We start from the raw sequence: 24,168 nt of genomic DNA, 5'->3' as shown, positions 1-24,168 counted from the left end.
TTTTATAAATTAAATATACTAGAAAGGTCACAATATTTTCTGGATTACCTAGAAGTGACTTTTGAACCGGGATCAATAACTCAGAATCTAATTATTTTTATTTTTTTTCCAATAACACATAAAGAAATATATTAATTTTTCTTACAGCCGCAAAAAATCCGATCTGAAAAATATTGATCCGGGTTATTTGTTGCAGTCTTTCTAATAAATCAAATTATATTGTATTCTATCTATTTTCAAAGAAATATATTCAATATTTATAATATTTTAATACAAAAAATAAAAAAATAAAAAATTTCTGTTTACAAAAAAAAAAAAAAGGCAAAATGCACAAATCCGGTTAACCATTAACCGGATTTGTGCATTTTGAGTCTGGGGAGTGGATAACCGGACATTTCTATCAAATCCGGTTATTGGATAACCGGATTGGGTAATAATCGAAATTCAACGGTGCTTCGATTATTTTTTGTAATTTGATTAATTTTTGGATATATATAAAAAAATCGGTACCAAGAATTAGGTTTTGGCATTCAATTTTGCCCTCTCCTCTTTCTTCTATTTGATTTTTCTTTAATGACAATTTTATGTTGATTTTCGAATGATATCTGAAGAAGAAGAGACCTTTCGTCTGAATGGGTGTGGAGTACGTGAACCAACACATTAAGACTACTCGATTTCCATAAAGCACATGTAGCATGGAAAATAATGAAATAAATTTATTGATTGGCTCCTGTAAAATTAAATGATAGAGAGGAAGAGGTGCGTTGTATGCAACAGATGTGATCCACTAAATTTCATTATTTTTTTATTTCCTCCATTTCATTATTTTTTGTGCAACAATTATCTCTAAATTGTGATGCTTTTGATATGCTTTTAAGATGAATTTGTAATTGAGATTAGGGAACTCCAATAGAGATTTGCGTAGCACCTTCTGTCATGATTTCTAAAATAAAATAAAATAAAATATCTAATCTTGCTATTTTTTTAATATTTAAAGGATACTATTTTTTATTATGCAAAAAGAATATTATTTTAGTTGTTTTTTTTATCATGTTTTATATATTTAATTTTCGATTCTCTAATGGGTTTGAATTCAATTTGATATTTTTTTTCCTTACCCTAGAGAAAATTATGCATCTGTCTCTGCTAGTAGCTACTCTTGCATGTGTAGTCTTTTTAAGAATGGAGGTGTCTATTTTATTAAAAGCGGAGGGAGGATAAGTTATTCTAGCAACATCCATCTACTGTTCAATTAATGAACAATACATCCACTACGGAGAGATGTTTTCAAACTAAGATTCATAATATGCATCGAGAGCCGCCATTTTTTTAATATTCAACATTAAATAAAAAATAATAGAAATACCCACAATTTTTGAGAAATTTTAATAATACCCAAACTGCCAGGTTTTCTGGCAATCCATTTGTTTTCAGAACCGTTAGAAAATTTGGCAATTGACTTCTTTCCTGGACCGTCAGGTTTTCTGGCGGTTGAGGCTTTTTTTTTTGGGATCAGAAAACAGGCTATATAAATCTTGTTTCTCTCTCCTTCCAGTGACAACTCACTCAAATCTAACATAAGAGAAAAAGAAGAAGAGGAAGAGAAGAGGCAATTCCTGAGGTGAAAACATACAAAAAGGATGGATAGTAACAACCGAGGTAGATCGTCTAATCGTGACGTAGAACACAATAAGTTAATAAAAAAATATTATGCACATACCCATCTTAACGAATACGATACGTACCGAATAATACATAAAGTAATGTCATTGACATCACTATTCACACGTACTCGAAAAGTTTTTATTTACCTTCATCATCTCTAGTTAATTCTAATTCACTTTGCTTGAGCCAAAGTTGAAGAAGTGATACTTTAGATCTTCCTCCACTTCTTTCTTTGCAACCCCTCTTGTCGAGGAATCGATATCCTCTTATGCAGGGGCAGTTGTGCGGACTCAAGTAGAGCTGGAGGGCAACTGCCCCATCCCTCCTGAATTTTAAAATTTTATGGAGATGTATAGTCCTAACTAATTTTACCTCTTCATAGAAATTCTTTTACCCCTCTTTGAATTTCTTGTATATAATTTGAGTTAAATTTAGGGTTAAAATTAGAATAATTCCTTAAATTCAAATTGATAATTAGATTTAGAAATCAGAACATTGAAAATTACAAGTTAGAATATTGTTTTTTTAATCTAGTACCCGATTAGTTAATGAGTTTGAATCCAATTAGTTATTTAAATTCGATTCGTTATTTTTTTACCCCCCTCTCGCGACGAACGCTCCAGGTAGAGTATTTCTGGTTGAGTCAAAATTAATTCGGAGTCTACTTAAAATTTAGAATATTCTGTTTTGAAATTTGTAAAATATTAATTGAAACGGATGATCCAGATCTCATTCTACATATAGTGATGCAGATATTTCACAGAATCTGAATCCCTGTTATCAGATTCTCTGTTAGAGCATGTAACTAATTAGTTTATTTATTAATATATTGAACTTCATGGGATGATTCTTTGCATGCATGCAATCAACAGAGCTCTACTAATGATGTCATGCCAGTTGTCATCGGTAGCTAGTTTGATAGCTATCTATACACAAAAGAATGATCTACTTTAATTTAATTGTATTCTTCACATTCACAAGTTTCAATTAGTTTAATTTGAATTTACGTCATAGAACTTTTGAATCTAAAAAGTGCCTTTTATTTAACCTAACGTGCTTGTTGGAAAATAACATCAACCTACAAAGCTACAGCTACATGGTAGATTGTTATAATTTCTTTTGAAATGTTTTCCATCATTGGTTGGTACATGACAATATGACATAGAATATTTTGTAATTCAATGTATATGTTATAATAATATATGTGTTATTCTTGATTATGTCCATTTTGATGGTGCATATTATAATTTAATTAAGAATTATATGACAAAATTTTCAACTTATTAATAAGAGTAGTCCCTATTATAATTAATAGGAGTAGTCCCTGTTATAATTTAATTAAGAATGATATCACAAAAATTTTAACTTATTAATAAGAGTTGGACTACGGTACTTCGCGAAGTAAAGCGAGTGTTTTACTTCACGTCTATATCTTCAACTCCAAAGTTACCGTTCAAGTTGATATCCATATTAAATTGTGCTTGGAGACTAAATTTTACATTTTTTAGAAAAAAAAATTACTATTTTTTTAGAATTTTTGAAAATCACAATTTTTCAAAAAAAATTGGACCATGAAAAACAACGATTTTAAAAAATTCTAAGTAAATAGTAAATTTTTTTTAAAAAATGTAAAATTTGGTCTCCAAGCACAATTTAATATGAATATCAACTTAAATGGTTTGGATCGACATTTTGAACTTTAAAATCACAAAATATTAGTGTGAAGTAAAATTTGGTCTCCAAGCACAATATATATAGATAGTAAGGCTACTATGCTTTGCAAATTAAAGTAGGTGTTTTAATTTGTGCTCATATCTCTAGTTTCAAAGTTCAAAACATCGATCTAAACCATTTAAGTTGATATCCATATTAAATTGTGCTTGGAGACCAAACGTTATATTTTTTGAAAAATTTTTACTATTTTTTTAGAATTTTTGAAAATCATTATTTTTGATGGTTTATAATTTTCTGAAAAAATACTAATTTTGTAAAATACTTAATAAATAGTAAAAAATTTCTAAAAAAATGTAAAATTTGGTCTCTAAGCACATATTAATATGGAGAACAAGATGAACGGTTCAGATCGACCGTTTGAATTTTGAAAAGTCAAATTTAGACCGTATGTATTTCAGCCCATATACATTCGAATGCACATTAGTCTCTCTCTCTTTATATATATATATATATATAATGAAAAAAAACTTGACTACACTGGAAGAATCCAAAACCATCCTAACTTGAACCCGACCCGATTTAATAATATAATTAAAAACTTCACATTGGTCAGGACCCAATCCGACCCGAAATGATTGAGACAAAAAAGATATCCAAAACAGGACAATTCGAAATCTATTTAAGACGACCTAAAATTCGAAATGAATATCCACGTCAATCTGAATGAAACAAAATCAAATCCAAGTCAATATGACTCAAAATTCGACAATGTTTTGAATTTAAGTTTAACCAGATATGTTTCGACATGATACAAATTCGAGCATATCCTTCGATTTCATACCTTTACCTATAAGTAACATTTTCTATTTAATTTGAAATCAAGGTTTTGAGTATCACCAAATGTCGCAAATTTTTAAAAGGATAAATTTCGTCGTAGGTCACTAAAATTTATTATTTGTCACAAATTGATCGCTCAAATTTTATTAGTCTCTTTTAAGTCACTCAACTTTGTTATTTGTCTCAATTAAGTTCATATATACTTTTTCATCCCAAATAGTAACGGAACATGCTCATTCCGTTAGTATTTTGATAGAATATGCATGCTCATTATGTTAATATTTTGGACGGAATAGGAATATTCAGTTAAAATTTTGGATGAAAAAATATAAAGTGACTTGATTGGGACAAATAACAAAGTTGGGTGACTAAAAAGGACAAATCAAATTTCAGTGACCAATTCGTGACAAACAACAAAGTTCAGTGACCTCTAGCAAAATTTACCCTTTTTAAAATGTCTTTATTTTTTGTTTCTCTTTCTATTTTTTTAAACATTAATAATTGAAAATTGAAAATTCAAATATCAAATATCAAATATCAAAATAAAAATGTTAGATTTAATCTAAATCATTTTCTCTATGCACATATAAAGAGTTATGACATTTCGACTTTGTTTTGATTGATATTAAGAGCTTGCAAAATATACATTGATATGAATAGATTATGAATGTTGTTTTTTCAATCATATAAAAACAAAATTGATAAGTGATAAATTTGTATGTCCATATAGAGAAAAATAGTATATATCATATCCAACAGATTTATTGTGATATACAAATTTAAAAAGTTTTTGTTATTAGAAAAAAAAAACAGTATTATGATAAAGACACAAAAAATAAAGGCATTTAAATACTCCTCATCGATCATTTTATAAATCGTTTACTTTAATTAGTATACTGATTAACACGACCGAAATTGTTCCTTATCTTTCATTATGTTATAACAAGTTTCCTATGAGGAAAAAAAAAAATTGTTTGGAAAACAAATAAGGGGCAATTTTAAAGAAAAGTAAGTTGGGTCAGCCATCCTTTTCTTACTTGGAAACATAGCTAGGGAAGAATTAATAACAATAAAAGAAAAGAAGAAATCATATTACACACACATGTATACATAAGACAACTATTTCACCTACCCTCAATTTTTTTTAGGAAAACCTACCATCAATTTAATCATACAAATAGTAAGTCACCAAAATTTTTTTTTCACTTTTTGCTTGTCCATGTCTCTTTAACATTAGAAAATGACCCTAAACCGTGTGGTTAAGAAAATATACTATTTCTTGATATTTAAGAAAAATAGCTGGAACCTATTGAAGAAAGTGCAATTCTGTGTGTCTGCTAGCATGATTCGTTTGATCCTAAAGTAAAGAAAATAAATGCTAGTTATATTGCTGTGCCGAATTAGCATTATGGAATAACATGTTATATATTCCTTTTGTTTACAATATAACATAACGAGTAAAACTAGGGTGTTCTTAATTAAGTTCACCAAGTCTTGTGGTGAACTCAAGTCTAAACTCATTGAACCGGTTTCAAATGACGAATCTTAACCGTTGAAATCCGCCTACCTTACAAGTGATGTATCTACATGTGAAAATTTTAAACATTCGAATTAATTAGTATAAAGTCAAGCAGTCAAAATTAGAATGTTAATAAATTAATTTTAATGCATTCATTTTTTAAATCTTAATTTTTTGACCACTTAACTCTATGCAAAATTAATTTTAGAATTATTATTTTTTAAATGTAGACGTATCACTCGTAAGGTAGACGGATTTCAACGGTTCAAATTCGTCATTTAAAACCGATTTGATGAGTTTTAGACTTGAGTTCAAGAGACTTGATGAACTTAAGAACACCCTAGTTCTACTCATATATAACATATAATATATAGACATACCCTGAATCAAGTCAAAGAAAAAACATTGACCCAAATTAGGCTTAATGGTTCTGTCCTGGATTGGACTTGAACCCCACAAAAATTCAATTAATTGCATAAAGTAATGGTCAAAATACTTTGGGGTTGACTTTAGCTACACTCTAAGCTATCTAAGGCCAGCTCTACCTAGCTCTTGATGTAACTATGTTCATCTTCATTCCACCAAACATATGCATCAATCTCCATATTAAAAATATTATCCCTATTAATATATATATACTTCTCAAGCCACCATGCCATGCATCAATTAAACTAGTGCAATATAGGTAGCCTTCTTTCTTGTCTCTCTTAAAATCATGGCTGCCTCATCAGCTTTATTACCTTTGCTTATAGTCCTCTCATGCATTGCACTCCTCCAATTCCCTATCATGACTGCTTCTCAGCAAACTAGCATTACAAGGCACTACCAGTTTGATGTACGTTCATGAATATATATTTGTATGGTTATATAGTATTAATGTTAGTTTCTTCTTTAACTTGTTCATATTGCATGCATGCTTACGCAAACATGGCAGATACAAATGAAAAACATAACAAGACTGTGCCAAACAAAGAGCATCGTGACGGTAAATGGCCAGTTTCCGGGACCTAAGATCGTAGCAAGAGAAGGTGATCGAGTGGTAGTCCGGGTGGTTAACCATGTTCCGTACAACATCTCTTTGCATTGGTAGGTCAGCTTTCTCTTTGATGTGTAATTAAATATGCATGTTTAGTTATATAAAGTTAATCTTTTGCAAATTGAAGCATTGTTAGTTTGTTGTTGATTAGTTGGCTAACTGTGATAACAATGATGGTCTAGTTAATTATATAACTTACTGTGCAGAAATTTAAAATTATATAATTAGAGGTATAATCAATTAACCCACTAATAAAATTTTTATAAAATGTAACAAATTACTATAGAACAGCATCTTACTATATATGTAGATCAATTATAAGTTGTAACTTATAAGTTATAACTATTGTTTGCATGGAAAAATATATACAGGCATGGTGTCAGACAGTTGTTTAGTGGATGGGCTGATGGACCAGCCTACATAACCCAATGCCCAATTCAATCTGGCCAGAGCTATGTTTACAACTTCACAACAGTAGGTCAGAGAGGTACTCTATGGTGGCATGCACACATTTCATGGCTACGCACCACTGTCCATGGTCCTATTGTCATCCTTCCAAAACTTGGTGTCCCTTATCCATTTGCAAAACCATACAGGGAAATTCCTGTCATCTTTGGTATGTCTGATTAATATTCTTGTGTTTCGAGGTATGTCAGTATCGGCCTTCCATGTATCATGATTTGACAAAGTTGTTTTTTCTTCGTTTTAAATTTGCTAGCGGAATGGTGGACGGCTGATCCAGAAGCCGTCATCAGTCAAGCTTTGCAAACAGGCGGAGGTCCAAATGTTTCTGATGCGCACACCATTAACGGCCTTCCTGGTTTACTGTACAACTGCTCAGCAAAAGGTAAGAGAAGATAATAATAACATATATATATGGAATTAAAATTAGTGACAAATCATGAACTATTCTTTCCACTAATTCAGATTATAACTGATTAATTCTGAACAAGATGCATTGGTATGTTCTTGTTGCTATGTAATTCTGATTTCTGAAATCAGTTGTTGTACTTAAATTGTTGCAGATACATTTAAGCTTAAGGTAAAACCTGGCAAAACATACCTCCTCCGCATTATCAACGCCGCACTCAATGATGAGCTCTTTTTCTCCATAGCCAACCATTCACTCACAATTGTAGAAGTTGATGCTATTTACGTGAAGCCATTCACTACAAAAACAATGCTGATAGCGCCCGGCCAAACCACAAATGTTCTACTAACTACTCATGCACAATATCCTGGTGCAAACTTCTTCATGAAGGCAAGGCCATATGCCACCGGCCAAGGAACTTTCGACAACACAACCGTAGCAGGAATTCTTGAATATGAGAACCCAAATAGTTTTTCTTCATCTAGCTTTAATAAAAACTTACCGTTATTTAAACCCACATTGCCTGCAATGAATGACACTTCTTTTGCAGCCAATTTCACTAATAAGATAAGGAGTTTGGGGAATGCTCAGTATCCAGCAAATGTTCCACAAACGATTGACCGACAATTCTTCTTTACTATTGGGCTAGGAGCAAATCCATGTCCAAAGAATCAGACCTGTCAGGTTTGTTATCTTTAAATATCAAATTATCTTCTCACAAATTTTATCCAAGTACTATATTTGAGAATGTTAAACTAGTTGTTCTAAAAAGAAATCATGCTTTAACAGAGATAGAGAGACGCAACTAGTAGCAATAAAGATTGATCTCTGTCTTCATATATTTTATTTTAATATATATATATATATATATATATATATAGAGATGGGCTATGGTGCATTGCAATGCATAGGCCATGGTGTGCATTGGACCATAAATCACCGATTCAAAGTCCAAATGACCGATCCAAACCGTTCATCTTGTTCTCCATATTAATATGTGCTTGGAGACCAAATTTTACATTTTTTGAAATTTTTTTACTGTTTATTAAGCCACTTTGAAAATCGCTGATCCAACGGTGACTGTTTGGAACAGTAAAATCAGAAGTCACCGTTGGATCAGCGATTTTAAAAGTGGCTTAATAAATAGTAAAAAAATTCCAAAAAATGTAAAATTTGATCTCCAAGCACATATTAATATGGAGAACAAGATGAACGGTTTGGATCGGTCATTTGAACTTTGAATCGGTGATTTATGGTCCAATGCACACCATGGCCTATGCATTGCAATGCACCATAGCCCATCTCTATATATATATATATATATATATATATATATATATATATATATATATATATATTTATATATATATAATTGCTTCTTAACTACTATTATTGTCTGATAAATAATCAGGGCCCAAATGGGACGATGTTTTCTGCTTCCGTGAATAACGTATCGTTTGTTCTTCCCCAAAGGGCCCTCCTCCAATCCCATTTTTCTGGAATGTCAAATGGCGTGTACGCATCCGATTTTCCAATTATACCCCTCATGCCATTCAACTACACTGGCACTCCTCCGAACAACACATTTGTAACCAATGGCACCAAACTTTTGGTGATTCCATTCAACACAAGTGTGGAGTTGGTGTTGCAAGACACAAGCATTTTAGGTGCCGAAAGCCACCCGTTTCATCTCCACGGTTTCAATTTCTTTGTCATTGGACGAGGTATCGGCAACTACAACCCTGCTAAAGATCCGGCCACGTTCAATCTAGTGGATCCAATTGAGAGGAATACAGTTGGGGTTCCACCTGGTGGATGGGTGGTAATTCGTTTCCTTGCCGATAATCCAGGTAATCTCTTGATCAATTCTTAATCACATTAGTATTTTTTTACTACTAATTTCATGATTTCAATCAATTCTGTTTAATTAATTGTTTTATGAAATTTTGTTTATATATATATAGGAGTATGGTTCATGCATTGTCACTTGGAGGTACACACCAGCTGGGGGCTCAAAATGGCATGGCTTGTGTTAGATGGTAGCCTTCCTAATCAGAAGTTGCCTCCTCCACCGTCTGATCTTCCCAAATGTTAGATGTCTAAAGGATGAAAATAAGACTTTTGTAGAAGGTCTAGAGGGGAATTTTCTTCTTCTTTCTTCTTCTTCTTCTTCTTCTTTATTATTATTATTTTTTTGGGCTGAGTGTTGTGCTGTCTGGTTTTGCTTTTAATTAGTTTGGTTTGGTTTGATTATAAAATTCAAGCTAGCAAACAAAGTAAGCCAGTTTCAATTAGGTTAATGATTGATTGATGGATTCTTTTGAAAAGTTTTATTTTTGAATAATAGTGTTATAATTGATTTTAATATGTGCATGTTTCTCAATATTTTTGGAGCAATATCTTTTGACCTACCACAGGCAATTAATACAACATAACTCTGATTGTAATAGGAGAGGTTGTTAGTCTTAGATAGGCGGTAGCTCTAAATCAAATCTAGTAAAGATATTGACAAAGCTATTTTGGTTTCATGCAGCTTTTAGTCATTTATTTTTTCATTTTGTCTCTACTGGTATACTTTTGGACCAGTTATTTTTTTCTACATAGGAGACTAACTTAATCATGCATCTTGCATATGGATAGAACCTGGTATACTGATATTGGTTTCTACCAAATTGCTCCTTTGCCTGGTAAGTTGCAGTTTCTGGTAAAGTTGTAGTGAATATAGTAGAATGAGCCATTGATGAAGTGGATGTGTGAGTGCTGAGACAAAGGGATTCTTGAATTTATATATATTCGGGATATGAAAGTAGAGTAGGGTTAAAATGCTCTATATTTTTGTGTCCCATTTACGCCTCACATTCTTATTTCAACAGTTGATCAAAAAAATTCAATATGATCTCTATATTAAAAATATACATGCTTAGCAAAAAATTTATACTTCTTGAAAATTTTGTACTATTTTTTTTAAAAAGATTAAAAATCACTATTTTTCATAAGATTATAGAACATCCAAAATTAGTGATTTGTGCCTATCTAAAAAAAATTAAAAAATTCCAAAAGAATATAAAATTTGGTCAACAAGCACATTTTGATATGGAGATCATGTTGAGCAGTTCAGATCAACTATTTGGACTTCAAAAACAAAAATGAAAATATGAGGCATGACTGGAGCGTGAAAACAATGAGACATTTTAACCCTACTAGTGAAAGTATTAGTTTCTATCCAGGGGCGGATCTACATTCACCCATACGGGTGCTAAACCACCCTATGATTTTAAAATTTTAGTTATGTATATTGAAATTTAATCGAATTTTACTTTTTTAGAACTTTTTATATAGCCTAGAGGCGGAGCTATGCATAAGGTATGGGGGTCAATTGACCTCCATTATTTTTCATAAATTTTTATATTAACATGTATTTTTCTATATAGTTTAGAACAAAATACTATGAATACTATAAAATTGACTCTCATTCGTAGTATAAATGTTTATATAATTAATCTCTATTCACATTTGACCCCTATAGTCTCAAGGTCTGGCTCCCAGGGTTTCTTCTCAGAAACTCTAATCCTGTAACCGTTCATGGTTAATGAAAGTAAGGGCGTGACCCTACTCTTTTTATCAAAAAAAAATTGTAGCTTAACAGTTAAAGCTTACTTTGTGATTATGGAGAACTTGGGTTCAATTCACACCAACAACATATTGTTCTTAATTTTAGCACCTCTATCATGAATTTCTAATTCTGCCCCTGTTTCTATCACTTTTTGAACATACAGTTTTTAATGAAACGAGCATAATTTTTTTTTCTTTAAAAAAAAAATCGCACATACAAAGAGCAAATATGACATACTATATCACACAAGTTAATTTTGACTATTCAAGATTGCAGTATGAGAAATCCCTTCTCCATCAAACATGACTTCCTATATCCCCTAAAAGGCTCAAAATGGCATGGCTTGTGTTAGATGGTAGCCTTCCTAATCAGAAGTTGCCTCCTCCACCGTCTGATCTTCCCAAATGTTAGATGTCTATAGGATGAAAATAAGACTTTTGTAGAAGGTCTAGAGGGGAATTTTCTTCTTCTTTTTTGTTTTTTTTTTTTTTTCGGCCGAGTGTTGTGCTGTCTGGTTTTGCTTTTAATTATTTTGGTTTGGTTTGATTATAAAATTCAAGCTAACAAACAAAGTAAGCCAGTTTCAATTAGGTTAATGATTGATTGATGTATTCTTTTGAAAAGCTTTATTTTTGGATAATAGTGTTATAATTGATTTTAATATGTGCATATTTCTCAATATCTTTTGACCTACCACAGGCAAGTAATACAACAGAAATCTCATTGTAATAGGAGAGGTTGTTAGACGTCTTAGATAGGCGGTAGCTCTAAATCAAATCTAGTAAAGATATTGACAAAGCTATTTTGGTTTCATGCAGCGCTTAGTCATTTATTTTTTCATTTTGTCTCTACTGGTATACTTTTGAACGAGTTATTTTTTTTGCATCTTGCATATGGATAGAACTGGTATACTGATTGGTTCATCTACCAATTTTGCTCCTTTGCCTGGTAAGTTGCAGTTTCTGGTAAAGTTGTACGTAGTTAATATAGTAGAATGAGCCATTAATGAAGTGGGTATGTGAGTGCTGAGACAAAAGGATTCTTGAATTTATATATATTCGGGATATGAAAGTAGAATAGGGTTAAAATGCCCTATATTTCTGTGACCCATTTACGCCTCACATCTTTGTCTCTATTTTTAAAATCAAAACAATTGATCCAACAACTCAATATGATCTCCGTATTAAAATGCGCTTAGAGATCCAATTTTATACTTTTTGAAAAAAAAAAATTGAGTAAAGATTGAAGGTCAAATCACCAAACTATTTAATACCCTTGTTATTACAACAAATTATTTCCTTCATCCGGATTTCGAACCCACTTTTTGAAAATTTTGTACTGTTTTTTTAGAAAGAATAAAAATCACTATTTTTCATAAGATTATAGAACATCCAAAATTAGTGATTTGTGCCTATCTAAAAAACATTAAAAAAATCCAAAAGTATATAAAATTTGGTCAACAAGCACATTTTGATATGGAAATCATGTTGAGCAGTTCAGATCAAATGTTTGGACTTCAAAAACAAAAATGAAAATATGAGGCATGATTGGAGCATGAAAACAATGAGAGATTTTAAGCCTACTAGTGATAGTATTAGTTTCTATCCAGGGGCGGATCTACATTCACCGGTACAGGTGCTAAGCCACCCTATGATTTTAAAATTTTAGTTATGTATATTGAAATTTAATCGAATTTTATTTTTTTAGAACTTTTATATAGCCTAGCAGCGGAGCTATGCATAAGGTGTGGGGGTCAATTGACCCCCATTATTTTTCATAAATTTTTAAATTAACATATATTTTTCTATATAGTTTAGAACAAAATACTATGAATACTATAAAATTGACTCTCATTCGTAGTATAAATGTTTATATAATTAATCCCCATTCACATTTGACCCCCATAGTCTGAAGGTCTGGCTCCGCCCCTGACCTAGCCCCCCTCATAAAATATCATATGTCTAATTGTAGCTTAACAGTTAAAGCTTACTTTGTGGTTGTGGAAAACTTGGGTTCAATTCCCACCAACAACATATTGTTCTTAATTTTAACACATCTATCATGAATTTCTAATTCTGCCCCTGTTTCTATTACTTTTTGGACATACAGTTTCATTTTAATGAAACAAGCATAATTTTTTTTTCTTAAAAAAAAAAATCGCACATACAAAGAGCAAATATGACATACTATATCACACAAATAGTTAATTTTGATTATTCAAGATTGCAAGAGCAAATATGACATACTATTCACACAAATAGTTAATTTTGACTATTCAAGATTGCATACAAAGAGCAAATATGACATACAATTCACACAAATAGTTAATTTTGACTGTTCAAGATTTGCATACAAAGAGCAAATATGACATACTATTCACACATAGTTAATAATGACTATTCAAGATTGCATACAAAGAGCAAATATGACATACAATTCACACAAATAGTAAATTTTGACTATTCAAGATTTCTTTTTTGACATTGTTTGACAGTGGCTGTCACTATTCAAGATTTCAGTATGAGAAATCGCTTCTCCATCAAACATGATTTCCTATATCCCCTAAAAGGGTAAAACATCTTTGTGCTAGTAGGTGTAGGTCATTTTTCTCTTTGATGTGCACAGATTCATATATCTCTTTGACAAAAGATGGCAAGTGCACATATGTCATTTTTTTCAAAGAAAGTAAAACTCTTTTGCAAAATGAAGCATTGTGATTAGGTTCACTAATTATGATTAAACTGATAATTAGGTGAAAATGTTGCTTAACTCATTAGCAAACATAATGATCATAAAATTTGTCGGGATACAAGTAGAGAATGTTGACTTTAGTATCTTTATATGTTAGTGTAATTTTGGATACTAAGCAGGGGTACATAGAATGAGTAGCCTGCTCCCTTTGCTAGGCCAATGGACGAGATTTGTGCAAAGATTCATGATTTTGAGCCACATTAGGATGAGGGCCGTGAGGGATAATATGAATTCAGATCCAGTGAAGTAACTTAATTTTTGGGTTTTAGATCGGGATTGTTCAATTTGAATCTGCGATAATCCATCTCGAATTTCGAGTATTTCAATCAGACGATTTCGATCCAAAATTCAAAAATTGGGTTACTTTAGGGGATCCGGGATAATATACTATACAATAGAGCGAGGGCCGTGAGGCTATAATAATATTACGGATCCATTTCTGTATGAATTTATATTTCTATTTCTAAATTTTAAATCCATTTCTGTATGAATTTATATTTCTATTTCTAAATTTTAAATAATCAATTCTAACAGTTAAACATGATATTCATATGAAAATGTACTCGCAACAAATTTTACATTTTTTTAGATTTTTTTTCTATTTGTTCATATAGATAAAAAAAAAAAAAACTATTGTTTTTAGATGGTCTAGAATTTTTAAATCAAGTGATTTTTCTACTTCTAAAAAAAATGAACTAAAAAAATGTAAAGCATGATTTGCAAATACATTTTCATATATGAAGATCATATTGAACGCTTCAGATCAATTTTGTTTACTAAAAAAATGGAGATGAGTCCACAGTGTGAGCTGTTGCATAATATGCATATTAGCATAGGCTGCACATCAAGGCTGTGTTCATTCTTCCTAAGAAATGTTCATATTCTGTACATTGTATTTCAGATTTATCAACTTGCTTGTTTTCCTGTTACTGGTATTGGGATAGGCATTGAAATGCTTATCTCATTTTGCCAAAATTAACCTACCGAAATCTGTCAGTTTCTGGGCTCCACGGCAGGCAATCGTTGTATTTATTATTATTGTGAAGGATATGAATTAAATTTGAAGCGCTCAATGCAATTATAATTTTGTGAGTCAACAAATATACAAGTTCTAATCATAATACCATACGCAAATATAAATCAATAAAAACCAGATAAATTGGTCAAATCTAAAAACTTACGTGACTGTTCCCACTTTTTCTTTCCCTCGAAAAAAGACAGGGAGTTATGATTTATGAAACCCATCAGACGACATCAGAAAAGCAACAACCTAAATAAACAGAATCCTAATATACAAGTACAATTTATAGAAAAAGATAATTTGTTTCAAAGAAAAAAATAAAGAAAAGATTAGCTACTACGTACATAAGATCTTACGTCGGGACCACCTCCCCATCAAGAGTGGGGGCCTCCTCGCTCTGTCCCTTATCACTGTTTTTCGCCTCTTCCTCTTGAAACCCATGCTTGAACCGATCATAATTACTGGGCTCGCTAGCCTTAAACGGGCGCTCACCCAAAATCCGAAGCAAATCATCCTGGTGCAAGACCTCCTTCTCAAGCAATAACTCTGCTATCTGACTTACATGATCCTTGTGCTCGGTGATTAGATCGACAGTCTTCTGGTACGCTTTGGCGACCCACTCACGCACCTCTGTGTCTATTATTGTGGCAGTTTTGTTGCTATACGGTTTTGACATTTCAAACCCATCTTCCCTCTGAGGGAAGGAAAGGAGACCCACCTTCTCGCTGAACCCATATACTGCAACTTGTGCATAGGTCATCTTTGTCACCTTCTCCAGGTCGTTTTGTGCACCAGTTGAAATTCTACCTATTAGTACCTGAGAAAAAGAATTATTAAATATTCAAGTTAGGCTCCCCATTTAGTTCAGTCATACAAGGCATTTGGCCAGGAAATAAAAAGATATGACAATTTCAAAACTTTTATGTAAAAGGCTGACGTTTTCTTTTGCTATTGTGAACTGTGGTATCACCACTTATCTAGTGGAGAAAAATAAGTTCAATCGGAACAGTTTCTACTGGTTCCAACACAAACTGACATGGTGCAGTACCAGAAAACAGTCTTTACACTTTCACGATGGTTACTTATCTGATAAAAAATACTATTTACTTTGTTTTTTTCCCTTTTCATGGTTATTTTGAGACTACTTGAGGTCTTATGTAATGATTAGGATTTTATTAAGACTTCAAACATCACGAACATACCAGAAATTTCATTTATTATGGGAACAATTAACTAATTACTGATGTTTATAACCACCATATTTATCATCCGAAATTATGGTATCCCCTTAATTACAGTATAATAATCGATCTCTGAAGCTTATGAAAGAAAAACAAAAACTTGCAGCGTTTCTTAATTGTACATGAAAAACCCTTTAGAAATATAATTAACAAGTACCTGCTCAGCAGCACGGCCACCGAGGGTCATGCAAGTCATGTCAAAGAGCTGCTCCTTGGTCATAAGAAGATTTTCACTGGGCACATACTGAGCAAATCCCAAAGCGGCAGTCCCACGTGGTACAATCGTGACCTTCAGTAAGGGCTCTGCATGCTCCAAGAACCAACCCGCAACAGCATGGCCCGACTCGTGATAAGCTACTGTTCTACGCTCAAGTTTGCTTATCACCTAAAATAACAGATGTGAAAAACTAAATAAATTAGCCACAACAATTCAACCCTTCTAAATTGTAAGGAACCCAGGAATTACCTCTTTGTTAAAAAGTTTGATCTTAGTTTATATATTACAATTTCTTGGAAGTAGCAATTGCTCTGGACATGCAACTAAACAAGGTAGAAAACCAGTGATATTTCCAGGGAAAAAAAAAAAGAATCAACATTTAAATTGACGACCTTGTTTTTCTTCTCCAGGCCGCCAATAATCCTATCAATAGCGCTCTCAAAATGATCCATTGTGACCACAGTACTCTCCTTGCGCGCAGCAATCAAAGCAGCCTCATTACACACATTTGCTATATCAGCCCCCGCAAAACCAGGCGTGAGTGCGGCCATTCTCTGAGAGTAGAAGGATGGGTCATTATCCAGTTTAAGTTTCTTCAAATAAATCCTAAATATCTGCTCCCGGCCTTTAATATCTGGCTTGTCAATCGTTATTTGACGGTCAAACCTCCCTGGCCTAAGCAAAGCTTTGTCCAGGATATCAGGTCGGTTTGTACCTGCTAGAACAACTACACCAGCTGTCGTACCAAACCCGTCCATTTCAACCAATAACTGATTCAAGGTGCTCTCACGCTCATCATTTGAACCAGAGAATCCACCACGGCCTCTGGCACGGCCAATAGCATCAATTTCATCTATGAAGATAATGCTAGGTGCACATTGTCTTGCTTCTTGGAAGAGGTTTCTAACTCTAGAAGGGCCCACACCAACAAACATTTCCATGAAGTCGGAACCAGATATGGATAAGAAAGGAACTTGGGATTCACCAGCTGTGGCTTTTGCAAGGAGAGTCTTTCCGGTACCAGGTGGTCCCACAAGTAAGGCACCTTTTGGTATTTTAGCACCCAGCGCTTCGTACTTCTTGGGATTTTTAAGAAAATGCACAAACTCCATTATTTCTTGCTTCGCCTCATCACACCCAGCCACATCTTTAAAGTACACCTGGGTACAAGACATAAGATAAGCATTGAGTCATCCATTAATAAGCTAGAAAATAAAACAGAGAACCAGGTATAATACAACACTTGGGGCCTTCAAAATTGTGCAATACATCAATCTTTATCTCTGTTGTCAATTATATATCAGAAATGCTGGAGAAATCAACCTACGAAAATTCTTAATTAATACCAATCAGACATTTATCAGAGCACTATGCAAACTCAACTTTTACATGCATGTAAAAGTAGTTTTAAAAACCATAAATGTTAACCTTATTTTTGGAGTTCTTATCCAACTTGGTAACTTGAGCCTTTCCAATATTAAAAATGCCTCTGCTTCCTCTGCCGGGACCACCACCAATGTTAAACCCGCTTTGCATCCTCCGACCCATTACATAAATAAGACCGACAAGGAAAGCTGTGGGAGCAAATCTGATAATCTCCTGAAGCAAGTTAACCTCGGATTTATATGTGACAGGTACATAATCATGCGGGTCTATGCCCAATGCCTCTTGTGCCTCCTCTAATTTCTCCTCAAATGACTCGACGCTGCCTATGTTAAAATAAAACCTGTAGCGGCCAGGGGCTTGTCTGGAACTCGTATTGTCTGCTTGAGTAGAATTCATATTTGGGTCTAACATATCACCACTTGGTGAGGCCGGCATGCTTCTGACATATACCTTTGCAACTGATTTATTTGAAACAACTATACGGTCAACCAAGCCAGGTTCCAATAGCTTGTTCTTGAACTCTTGAAAGCTTATCTGAATAAAAAAAAATTGACAAATTTTGATGCTTTTATTGTATTTTTCCAAGTGCTAGAAACAAAATTTGAAAAACAGGAAGAAAAATCTAACCTCCCTCTGCTCTGCTGAACCAGAAGAGAGAGATGAGAGGAGTAAACCAATGAATAATATCGGGGCAACGTAATTTTGTAATTGTCGTATGAAAGCATCGCCAAAATTTCCTTGATCCTCAGTACCAGCCTCTTCTGAACAAAGCAAAAAGATCACGTGCTATTATATATTTGTTAATTGGTAATACTAGCTGAACTAGTAATTCTATATAAAAGAAGGAAAGAGTGCACACGCTTTGAATCGGACTTGTTGGAATTCTCATCCCCTTTTGGGATCTCCTTCTTATCCTTCGGATAATAGTTCTCATAATCTACAAGGAAACAATTTGGAGAGAATAAAAAGCTATCAATGTTTTCTGCAGTATACCCCAATAATTCAGCTGAGTTAACTAAAATTGATTCATACTCTTCTTAGGCTGAGATGGATCACTGGAAAATAATCGCCTGGACTCTGGTCTGGAAAGCAAGAATCTCCATTCAGCTACCTTGCTCCCTTGCAGGAAACCTTTGTTAGCTCCAAGAGAAGTAAGATAGCTTCTAACAAACCCTAGTCCCCCACTTTCATGGCAAGAATTTGAAGAAAGCGATGGATTTTCAATCAGGCCACCAATCCTCGAGCGGTACCCACCCACAATCGAACCCTAATCAGTTAAAAAAATTACCAGTTTAATATTCACACTTCAAGAGAAATTGAATATTCGAACGGAAAGACCTAACTTTCTAAAATTACTCCAACTAAACAAGAATTGGGAATGACAAAGAAAAACATCATTACAAGTATTGTGAAGGAACTAATCTAAAACTTACAGAAGACGATCGGGAGCGGGCGGATCGGGAGAGAACGCGAGCGAGAGAAGAAAAGCCCATTAATTCGAGAAAAACACTTATCGCATCAATGGGGGCAGATAGCGCTGTGGAATAAGAACGAGAAAACGGAACAAAAAAAAATGAAAAAGTAAAGAAAGATTTTCTGTTATAAAATCGGGCGAAAGGGAATAAATAGGTAGGGGATAAGGAGGAATAGGAGTGCGTATCCTCTGAGATATATCATATTTTGTGTGACCGACGTGTCCGGTGCCTATTCGGGGGTGACGGTGGGGACCAGTATTATTTGTGCTTTGAGATTCGCGCAGAACGTATTACAACGGTTGAGATTTTCCAAAAAGTCACGCAAAATATGAGATATCTCAGAGGATGAGAATTCGAGGAATAGGAGGTTGTGTTATTCTTCTTTTATTCTAATCGAAGGTGAGTAGGAGGGAGAAACCGGAGGAGAGTGTTTAAGGAGGCGGCACATAAATATCTCTACTGGGAATTAAATCACCTAAAGTAATTCAATGTTTAAGTTTAGATCAGAACCGTCAGATCTGTATTAGCACGAATATTAAAGGGACCCCTGTGAATTTCAACAAAGGACGGATTGTCCCGGATTCTGATCGAACGGTACTGATGTAAACACAAAATATCAGTTACTTCAGAGGGTTGGATCTGCAACCCGACCATGGTTTTATCCCTAATTCCGCTCCGGTGTTGCGGTGTACTTTGCAAAATCATTTATACAGATACATCGTAAAGCATACTTTGACTTTTGGTGATGATGTGGCGCAGTCAGATTGTTTCTTAACCAATAGGAAACTACAATGTCATAATTCGTAAATGAACGTCAAGTGCCTAGAGTACGGAATACTGACAAAGGGCAAATCAGTTCGTGTCGGTTCCGGTCTGGTCTGGTATGAACCGTTTTACGGATTCAACCCCTAGACGTGTATATGTTTTGATCTCAAACCGTTTATTCAACATCCGACGCTTGAAGTTTGAAATGGGGTTACAAAGCATAGAGAAACAATGTGTGGCAATTAAATTGATTAAACTGGTTTGGTATTGGATTTGGCCCTCCTATTAAGACCTTAATTGAAAAATCTATCAAACGAATTTTGAATTGTAAATTCGAAATAATTAATAGTCATCTATATCTTGAATGATATATTTGAGTTACAAATTTCTAGTTTTTAAGACATACCCAGGAAGTTAAAAGGAGAAGAAAATGGGCCGCACATTTTTCAACCTTATAATTTCAGACAAAACACACAATATTCTAAAAGAATCACCATTAAAATAGATCATATTCCATGATTTAAATTCTTAATTTTATGCATGCAAAAAAGTAAAACTTAATTTGCTTGACATAATTTTAGGTTAAATTTGTAAATTCGTTGGTGGAACTCAATTCAATATTGACTTTACTTTCAAAAATAGAAATTTGTATCCTCTCAGGTATTACAGAGGATCACCATTACTTTACGGTTTGATATTAAATCTCAACTGGTTTGGGATTCGGATCATCATAGAAGGTAGTATTTTTGGGCTTGAGATTCATGCCAAGTTAAAAAGAACGATCTAGATCTAGTAATTATAAAAGATTCCCTTATCAGGTATTGGAGAGGATGTGAATTCTAGAAATAGTGCCGATCTAAAATGATAATACTTATTTTTGAAAGTATAGATACTTAAAGTGTTGATTTGATCAAAGAGGAGGGATTTACTTACACTTTTTTTTTATAACACCGAATTACATTTTATATTTTCAAACTCTAAACAGTCGATTCAAACCATTCAATATAATAGATATATTCAAATGTACTTGCAGATCAAAGTTTACATTTTTTTTCTAAATATTTTATTTACTATCTAATAAGATGAGTACAAAAAAATCAATGGTTGAACACAATTTTGTAAAATACTTAATAAATAGTAAATTAATTCAAAAAAATATAAAAATTTAATCTGTAAGTATATTTTAATATATTTATAACGTTAGACTTTAAAAAATTTAAAAATATAAGAGGTGATCGGAAAAAAAAAAAAAAAGCCGCATAAGTGGGTCCCATCAAATAATACTTATTTAAAAAGTGATAGTGACAGGGGAGCTTCGATTCTCCGTGTCTTGTTTCCCAAGAAACAGCCTGTTGCTGGTCCAATAATATCCACAATGTTTTACACCAAGTAGACCTTGTCTCGTGACCCAAAATCATGTCAGCAGTGACGACTGACGACATTTGTATACTTCTTTTAAATTGAGGTCAGTCTTCTCTACTATCGAAAGTCTCGGCCCAATTTCATAATGGGCTGACATTTTTATTGGGCTTTTCCAGATATTCACACCACCAGAAAAAAAAATATATATATATATAGATAATTAGGTAGTGAAGAAAAAAATAATGTGACTAGATTAATATACTGTGACTCGATCACCTCATATTATTATAAAAATTTATGTGACGTGTCTCATGAGTGATTAAAATAACAAAGAACAGTTGTAACATACCGAAAAACTGAATAATTATGATTTATTCTTACAAGACCTTTTCATAATTTAATAAAGAGTAGAACTAGGGTGCTCTTGAGCTTACCAAAGTTTTGGTGAACTTAACTCTAAAACTCATCAAATTGATTTCAACTGACGAATCCGAACCGTTGAAACCCGCCTACCTTACGTGTGATGCATCTACATGTGAAATTTTTAAACATTCGAATTAATTTAGTATAAAGTCAAGTGGTCAAAATTAGAAGGTTAATAAATTAATTTTAGTGCATTCATTTTTTGAATATTCTTGACCGCTTGACTTTATACTAAATTAATTCGAATGTTTAAAAATTTCACATGTCGATGCATCACACGTAAGGTAGGCGGGTTTCAACGGTTCGGATTCGTCATTTGAAATCAATTTGATGAGTTTTAGAGTTAAGTTCACCAAAACTTTGGTAAGCTTAAGAGCACCCTAGTTCTACTCTTTAATAAAATATTGGTTATTTGGTAACAAATTTATAGTATGTCTCGGAAAAAAGAAAAAAAAAATTAAAAAAAGAGAAATGAAATAGTACAGTAATTGTTTTTGTTTTATTTCTTAAATCATGAATTTGACTAACTTTTTTTTTTTTCCTAAATCATAAATTTGGCGTATTTATTTCCAATTGAAAACTTAAATGTAAAAAATGAAAAGCCAACCTGGCAAGATAACCACGTGGCATGGTAAAATTTCACAATTATTTTTTTATCTATTTATTTTTATATTATAAAAGATAACTAATTTTCTGCGTCAAGAGTAAATTGTACTTGTAAATTTCTTAATAAAGATTGATTTTGATTTAATTTGATGTCCATCACTTTTGGCCATCCATCTAGAACTTTGTCAATGTTTTTACCTCGCAGATGTAACATTTTTTAAATTACTTGATCAAATTTGCATAGAATGAAGAGAAAAAAAATGGAAATACCATTTTTGTTAAGCCCTTATAAAGCCTTCCTACATCCTCTTTCTTAATTAAAAATAAACAGCAAAGAAAGAAGAAAAACAAATACAACGAAACAGAAACCAAATTACAAAGAGAAACAGAGAAAGCAATTCCAAAGAAATAAAGAGAAGTTATTGTGATGAATATTTTGATATTCAATTTCAATGTCTAATATGAATTCCAACTACGTCGTAGTGATTTTGAACGGTCAATTTGATTTTAAATTTCAAATATCTTGCTATCAGATAACCGGATTTGTATATAATATGTGTTTTCAATTTGTATGGTTGATTGGATATTGGTATAGGGTATTGGGTTGTGATGACATATTTAACGGGATAGTAGGTCTGAGGTTCAAATTTGATTTGTGATGTGATGAAACTATGTGTTTTGGAAATTGGGGATCACCTGTGATCCAACTGCTATTTTCGGTTGAATATGCATGCATTATTTGATGTATATTTGTGTGGATTAATATGGCATGTTTGAATGGTTGTTAAATTAAGTCAATCCTAGAAAAGTGCATCGTTAAATAGTCGGTTATTAAGCTTTGTAGCTAATTCCGTTTTGTTATTTTTGTTTTCTTTTATTGGTGACGTAGGTTGATGGATCAAGAAAAGGTACGAAGATGTTGTTATAATCACGCTCCAAATGAGCAAAAATTTGAGATGTGACAGCAGTCAGAACATGTTAATGATCACGTCACGTTACGTGAATGGCCATGTTTAATTTTTTTAGATTTTAGATTAGTTCATAGAAAAAATAGTAAAAATTAAAAAAAATATTGCAATAAACTAAATAAAGAAATAATTTCTCTTAGGAGAGAAAATTTAGCATCCCATCATTATAAAATTCTGTATTACTAAAAGTATAAAATTATATAAATATGGTTTTCAGTAACAACTTTTATAAAATATAAATGGGTAAATTTTGTTGGAGGTCACTCAACTTTGTTTTTTTATCATGAATTGGTCACTTAAGTTTGATTTGTCCAATCAAGTCACTAAAATTTTCATTTGTCTCATCAAGTTACTCTATAAATTTTCCCTCCAAAATACTAACAAAATATGTTCATTCCGTTCAAAATGCTAAGTGGATATGTTCATTTCATCTAAAATACTAACGAAACATGCATATTCCGTCCAAAATACTAGAGCAATGAGAATATTCTGTTAACATTTTTGACGGAAAAGTTATAGAGTGACTTCATTGAGACAAATGAACGGCTGAGCCACGGTTTCCATGGTCCTCGGGTCTGGCAGGTTAGCACGGGTCGGGTTCGACGGGTCTAATTTGGAGGACTTGGCCCAAACCCGTGCTAGACCCATCGTCCAAAATTCACACGGGTCGGTCTGGTCCTGATTTAAAAAAAAAAAATAGTGGACTGTTTATGGCTGAAACATGACTGTTCCTAGCCG

General features: G+C 32.9%; 2 protein-coding genes across 2 annotated transcripts; one reads left to right on the top strand and one right to left on the bottom strand.

Annotated features, from left to right (window-relative positions):
- Window positions 1-6,352: 6,352 nt before the first annotated feature.
- LOC144573499 (laccase-4-like) lies at window positions 6,353-9,975 on the top strand. The gene is made up of 7 exons (XM_078323284.1): window positions 6,353-6,530; window positions 6,630-6,781; window positions 7,103-7,347; window positions 7,450-7,578; window positions 7,757-8,286; window positions 9,014-9,452; window positions 9,567-9,975. The coding sequence occupies exons 1-7, from the start codon at window positions 6,411-6,413 to the stop codon at window positions 9,695-9,697; spliced, it is 1,746 nt and encodes a 581-aa protein (XP_078179410.1). The 5' UTR covers window positions 6,353-6,410; the 3' UTR covers window positions 9,698-9,975.
- A 5,186-nt stretch (window positions 9,976-15,161) lies between these two features.
- On the bottom strand, window positions 15,162-19,478 carry LOC144573528 (ATP-dependent zinc metalloprotease FTSH 8, mitochondrial-like). Its single transcript, XM_078323315.1, has 8 exons — window positions 19,265-19,478; window positions 18,864-19,098; window positions 18,691-18,768; window positions 18,459-18,592; window positions 17,874-18,365; window positions 16,838-17,605; window positions 16,386-16,613; window positions 15,162-15,804 (listed from the first exon to the last, which is right to left on the bottom strand). The coding sequence occupies exons 1-8, from the start codon at window positions 19,322-19,324 to the stop codon at window positions 15,340-15,342; spliced, it is 2,460 nt and encodes an 819-aa protein (XP_078179441.1). The 5' UTR covers window positions 19,325-19,478; the 3' UTR covers window positions 15,162-15,339.
- Between the last annotated feature and the right edge of the window lie 4,690 nt (window positions 19,479-24,168).

This window comes from Carex rostrata, chromosome 2 (assembly GCF_964058835.1).
Source record: "Carex rostrata chromosome 2, lpCarRost1.2, whole genome shotgun sequence".
NCBI classification, from domain to species: domain Eukaryota; kingdom Viridiplantae; phylum Streptophyta; class Magnoliopsida; order Poales; family Cyperaceae; genus Carex; species Carex rostrata.
Note: the sequence above shows the minus strand (reverse complement) of the source record. Positions and strands in the feature narration are given on the sequence as shown.